Source organism: Vidua chalybeata, chromosome 9, assembly GCF_026979565.1.
Source record: "Vidua chalybeata isolate OUT-0048 chromosome 9, bVidCha1 merged haplotype, whole genome shotgun sequence".
In the NCBI taxonomy this organism is placed as follows: Eukaryota; Metazoa; Chordata; class Aves; order Passeriformes; family Viduidae; genus Vidua; species Vidua chalybeata.
In genome coordinates this window covers 7,905,471-7,911,785 of record NC_071538.1, presented here as the reverse complement: position 1 = coordinate 7,911,785, position 6,315 = coordinate 7,905,471, and the positions used below count along the sequence as shown (strand labels likewise).

Here is a 6,315-nt window from a genome sequence, read left to right as displayed (position 1 = left end):
TGTGCCAGCAGCAGGTTGGAGGGCAGCTGGCATGAGGAGAGGAGGGGGTGTAGGGCTGGGGCTGACCAGGTTCTCCCTAGGAGTGGGATGAGACAAGTCTGCATTTAATAAATGGACTGGTTTGTATCCCACCATGTGTCCTCATTTCTCCACCTTACCGGATCTCTGAAACAGCCTCAAGTACCAGGAACAGTATCTCAGCCCAAACTCTTGTTTCCACTGGCACAGAAAATCAGAGGAGGTGGCAGAACCCCCCACCCAGCCAGTGCTGAAGGAGCTGTGCCAGAGCTGTGTTTACCTGGGAGAAATTTGCTTCTTCTTAGAAGAACTCTAGGGAAAACTGAAAAGAGGAAAAGATTGCTCTCTGCTCGTTTCCTCAGCAGGAGAGCAGGAGCTGGAGGTGTGTGTTCCTGGTGCTGTGCTGATTTCCTGATTTCCCATCCTGTTCCTGGGAGCTGCAGCTTCTGCCTGGAGGTCTCAACAGGCTCCTTGGGGTACAGCTGTTTCCCAGTTCAGTGCATTTACTGGTGTTAACCATTGGTTGCCAACCTTGGGACTGTTTCATGGTGTAGATGATGGTTCAAAACAGTAATTTGTTGCTGTTATTTTCCAAGGCACCCTTTTCCTCGTTAGACTGTTGAGTGCAGATGAACTGCATTGTGTGTTGCTGGAGCTCACCCCACTGCCCTCGGACACACCAGCCACTCTGTGATGCTGGGCAGGTAAACAGACAGGATTTTGCACATTGTAATTCTAACTGTGCTGCCAGGATCATTTTTTCCATCACTTCTGTAGGAATTGCCTTTGCTTTTACAGTGCCAGCCTCCTGCAGTGCAGGGACAGAGACACAGGGCATGGCCAAAGCCTACAGCCCGTGTTGGACATGGCCTGCATTGGGCTTCACTTTGCAGAACACTTCACGACAAAAATGCTTTGATAAAGATTTATTATGTATGAGACAAGTGTTATAGAGTGATTTTTTTTTAGATAAGTACATATTAAGAAAATTAATTACTTATGTTAATTATTACTTAGGAAATTACTTATTTTACTTATGAAAATTAATACTTGTGTTAAAGTTATAACTGGTATTGCTCTCCCACTGCACCCAGCCACAGTGGGTGGCTCAACAGTGCAGTCTCTAAAGTGTCCCTCATTTTGCCAAGGTGAACCATGGCCATCCATCACAAAATTAGGAACTCCCCAAACCCCTCATTAATTTACAGTGCCATAGGGCAAGCCTAATAAGGCCCTGGAAATTCCTAGGCTGATCCCATGACCATCACATGGGATCCACTAATTGTGGAAAAAAAAATATTTTAGAATTGCTTTGAAAGAAATAAACCACCCAGCCTCCCCCTAGAGCTGTCAAGGGCTTGTTTTCGGCACCCCTGACAAAGGATTTTCCATGTGAGGATGGTGGCTAAGGCTTCCCTACCGAGGTACTGCGCAGATCTTGTAGGGCTGTGGGGCCACTGTGATGCCTATCACGGGCTGGAGGCTGAGTGTGGTGTCCGGGGGTGCCTGGAAGGTGAATTTCTGGAGCAGGGAGGTGAAGAAGAGGAAGAGCTCAGAACGGGCCAGCAGCTCACCCAGGCAGGCACGCTTCCCTGTGGAGACAGCAACCCACAGCATCCTCAGACTGAGCTTTTGCTGCTGAAAATGCTTCTGCCTGCCCTTAGGACCGTGGTCCAGCTGTGTTACCCCATTGCGTGAGTTTTTCAACCCAAACCAAGCTTCCCAATAATACTTTGGCATTACAGCAAGGTCTGCCCCCAGACTGCATGACTTTTTACACACACACGTGACCTGGGTGTGCCCATGCTGGGACAGCTCACCAAAGAGAGCTACCAGAGATGTGTGGTGCTGGTGTGGGAAGCAGGTGCTAAAAGCAACTTCCCCATGGAAGCTGCTGGTTGGGGAACCCTTTAGTGGCAACAGTGAAGCCCAAGCATGAGGGAGCAGAGCAATGGCTTCAGTGAAGATGTTCCTAAGATCTCTGGAATTTACATGGTTTTTTTATTCATCCTCATTTCTCTACTATGCATATGAAAGATAGAAAAGGACTCCAAGTGTGGTTGTGGTTCTTTGGGGAGGCAATGGGAGCATTTTGAGCAGCACCTCCAGGGTGCATCTGCCCTTTCCATTGCTGTTTTCCTCTCTGTCTCCACCCTGCAGTTAGAAACCCAAGCCCACACGTTCACCATAATTCAACAAATCTTACCCAAAGAAAATGGTAGGAAATGCTCCTTTTTCCAGAACTTCCCATCCTTCAGAAAATGCTCGGGGTTAAAAGTATCAGGGGTTTTCCACTCATTCTTGTCAAACAGCAGAGAGGTTAAATTTGCCATTATAGCAGTGCCCTAAGAGGAAAAAACAAAAATAAATCACACTTTCTTTGGCACTGACAGCAGGAGGGGCAGTTTTATCTTCCAGTCTCCTCTCCATGAAGAACATCCTTAGTCAAATTCTACTGAAATTATTTGTGCAACACCCCACTGCAGGCCTGGATTTTCTACTTCTTGTCTGTTTGGAGGCGCAGTTACATAACTGCATTTTCCCTCATCAGCATCGTTTTCATTGATGTAATCTTGGGCCAAAGTCCCTGTAGGAGCTGGGAGCCTCAAAGGCACGTGTGGGGGCCTGGCACCGTTCGGAGAACTGGAGAACATTGGATGGCAAAAATCCATGTTCAGCAGGAGTGAACTCTGGACAGGGCAGGGACAGTGTCTGCCCAGGAGGGACCTGGCCTGGCACCGTGTCTGGGGAGCTGGGAGTGTCCCTGGAGTCGCAGCACGCTGGAGTTTACCTTTGGGATGTAGTAGCCATCCACATAGGCGTCCTCCGATGCCATTCTTGGCACATTGAAAGGGATAACGTTGCCTTTCCTCTGCACTTCGTGGATGACAGCGTTGGTGTAGTGCAGGTTGTTCCTGTCCTCCAGGGCTGGTGGCCGTGCCTGGCCGATGACCGCGTCGATCTCGGCTTGCACCCGGGCTGGGGAAAGAGCAGCAATGAGCCCCGGGGAAAAACCCTTGGAACAATACAAGGTTATTGCTGTAAGGGTCTACCCAGGGACTTCTTATGTGAGTGTGGGGACACTCCCAACTGGTCTCTCACAAAGCTGTGAGGGATAAAAGCAAGGCAAAACACCTTTTTGTTAATTGTACCTTGAATTTCTGGGTGCGTGGCCATAAACAGCAAAGCCCAGCGGAGAGTTGAGGATGTGGTCTCAGTCCCAGCAAACATCAGGTCGAGTGAACAGGCTATGAGGTGTTCCTCCTGGAAGGTGTCACTGTCATGGTCCTTCAGGAGAAGGTGTGTTAGTGACACAGGAATAGTGAGGGTGTCCTGGCACCAGACTGGGTCCAGACCACACCAAGGATTTTGGCAGATGCTGCTGACCCCTCACCTCCCCATCCTGCTGATGCATGGCCTGAACCTGATGTCTGTCCTGAGCTCATAAAAAGGCACACAGGCAGCTCAGAGAATCCCACCCCTTCTGGTTCCTAAGCCCCACTCCAGGAGGGTTTTCTCCTCATTGCTGACCTTGGAGATCTCCAGCAGGTAGCTGTCGATGTAGTCCCGGCTCTCTGAGGGGTTCCAGTCCTCCTTGTGTTTGTTGATCTGCTCTTGCATAAATGTTTTCAATAACCTCCAGTTTTTAAAAATGGTATGGTGGGCTCCAGGTATGTACTTCATTATAGATGGGAAACTGTTGTACAGCTTTGAACACAAAAGGAGAAAGACAAATTGAATAAAGGACTTTAAAAACTCTTCTGACATCAAGACTTTAGCCTGTGATTGTACTTGCTGAATTTCTGGAGCTGGTGGAAACAGCTCAGCTCCAGAAGAGCAGAATTCTCATTATGGGGTAACTTGTGTGTTACCCACTATTTCAGCGGGCAGGTTGGCAAACATTGGGCAAGAAAAGTGATTTTGTGTGGGAGAGAGCAGCGTGAGCATGGCACAACTTAAACAGAAGGAAGAAAGAAATGACAGGCAAATCTACCCTGTGCAAAGGAATAGGGAATGACAGCTTTGGTGGTGACAACACTGTGACTTTTAAGGTTGACTCCAGAGAAGAAACTATGGCCCTGGGTTGGTGGCAGGAGGGCTGTACCTGGCTTGTGACGGCTCCATGGAGGACAGTAATTTCGTACATCGGCTTCAGCAGTCTTTGGAAATCCTCATCATGGTATTCAAAGCGATTGCCAAAGATGAGAGAGCAGATGACATTTGCAATAGAATTAGTGACTTTCAACTGAGGGTTGAAAGCATTCCCTGGAGAAGAAAAAGATCAGTTCTCTTCCACTCTTCTCAGAAAAGACGAAAACACACATCAGAGGTAAAGTAGTCAAGAAATATGAATTAAATGAATGGCCCCTAATGGGCACTGTCCTATATCAGTGCTTTCCTGGGGTGCCTGGCTGACCCCATGAGCTGGCCAAGGCAAGACAACCCCAGTGGTCCCAGTTCAATCAGCTTATGGAGATGTTTGTTTACTTTGGAAAGCAAAGGTCTGTAGGATGTCATTTGACTTCATTGGAAACATCAGCATTTATGCACATGCAGTATCTCCCAGAGAGGAGTAGGCTAAAGGTGGGCTGTGAACAATGCTGTGGGTGTTGCCTGGCTGCATTCCCCAGACACTTGGAAGGCAAAGCACCTGTAGGAAGGAGCAGGGATGCTGGCAGGGTTGTATAAAATACCGCTTGCAAGGTGCGGTATTTTTCAGCATGCAGTGAAATTATAACAGGCCCTGCCAGTTCCTGCCTTCACAGCTGCTGAGGGCCGTGGCACTCACCCTGTTCATCCCCAAACACATCCACGAGGTGTCGGCACTCCTCCTGGATGCGCTCCTCCAGGCTCCTCTTCCCCAGGCCGAAGTTTCGGAGCGTGGTCAGGGTGAACCTCCTCTGTGCCTTCCAGAGGTGCCCGATGGAGGAGATCAGTCCTGGCAGGAACACCCTCCGTGAGCCAGGGCTGATCCCCAACTGAGGGAGAAAAGCTCCAGGGCTCTGCCTTGTCTCCAGCTGTCTCAGACCTCTGCAGGGTCAAGGCTTGGACCTCACAGCTGAGGCACGTCTTGAGGGATAACTCACCGATCTTGCTGAAGATCTCCTCGTCGATGGGAATGTCAGGGCGGTCCATGAACTTGTCCCCTTGGTTTACGAGCACTTCCTTCACCAGCCGCATCCCATTTACCATCACAAACTTCATGCTGCCCATGTGTATGCTGAAGATATCACCATATCTTTTACTTAGCTGGGGCGGGGACACAAATAAAATGGGTTTTCATTTGCAATGAATGTTCCTGGTGAGACCAGGACACCCCTGTCAGGGGACATGGGTAAAGACAAGGGAAGAGTGGGAGGGGAGGCAGAACATGTGCACTCTGTCTGAGGGCACAGTCTTTTTTCTTTCCTCTTTTCCTGAATCAATGACCAGGAGATGGTGTTAATTTGCCATAAATAAGTAGACCTCACCAGGTTTGATTTTTCAGTCCAGTTTTTGTTTCACCCCATTCCAGCCCCCACTTGGAGCTGCAGGGTTTGTACATCTGTGACTGCACCTGTGTGATTGTGCTGTGACCTTTGCCCATGGAATCACTCCACCCTGCTTGTACTCAGGTAAATGTCACCGATGAGGGCAAACCTCCAGCCTGCTTTCACTACCTGTGGGGTTTGGGTTATCCCTTCCCCTGCATGGCCAGGAATGTGTAGCTGCAATCCCTCCATCCCTTCCCCATGCTGCTCACCACCTACGTACCCTCTGCACTGTGACCGCAGGATCTCTGAAGTCTAAGAGGTAGATGTGCCCCAGAAAGGGAAGGCGGAAGGGGGTGGGAGGGAAATTCCTTGGATTTCTGTTCTTCATGTAGTCTGCGATGAGCAGGAAGATGAAGAGAAAGATGAGGAATGTCTGAAGGGAGATGCTGTCCCAGAGGAAGTTCAGCATGGCTGGATGGTGCGGCTCTGCAGGGACGTGTCCCACAGCAGGTCAGGCAGGCTGAGCTCACAGGGCACCACTGAGGCCCCCAGGGCCAGGGGGAGATGGGTGATGTGCTGGCAAAGCTGTGGGTGCAAACACAGGACAGCAAGGAGTGGCTATTTTTGCCTGCTCTCAAGGCTACATTCAGATTTCTACTTTCCCAGCTTTCAGAAAAGATTAAACTCCTTGATAAAACTGAAACATTTCCTCTCATCTGATTTAAAACAAACCCACCATGAACCAGGACACCCCCAGCTTCCCCCTTCCCCTCCAGCCTCCCCTCAGTGCTTTAGTAAACCCCAGTGCTCCATGCCCTTGTCT

The 6,315-nt window shown here is 49.6% G+C and overlaps 1 protein-coding gene across 1 annotated transcript; it reads right to left on the bottom strand.

Moving 5' to 3' along the window:
* Positions 1–929: 929 nt before the first annotated feature.
* Positions 930–6,046, bottom strand: LOC128792137 (cytochrome P450 2J2). Its single transcript, XM_053950300.1, has 9 exons — positions 5,773–6,046; positions 5,106–5,268; positions 4,808–4,957; positions 4,124–4,284; positions 3,550–3,726; positions 3,171–3,306; positions 2,810–2,997; positions 2,225–2,363; positions 930–1,610 (listed from the first exon to the last, which is right to left on the bottom strand). Exons 1-9 carry the CDS (start codon positions 5,959–5,961, stop codon positions 1,435–1,437), a joined length of 1,479 nt encoding a protein of 492 aa, XP_053806275.1. The 5' UTR covers positions 5,962–6,046; the 3' UTR covers positions 930–1,434.
* Positions 6,047–6,315: the final 269 nt, after the last annotated feature.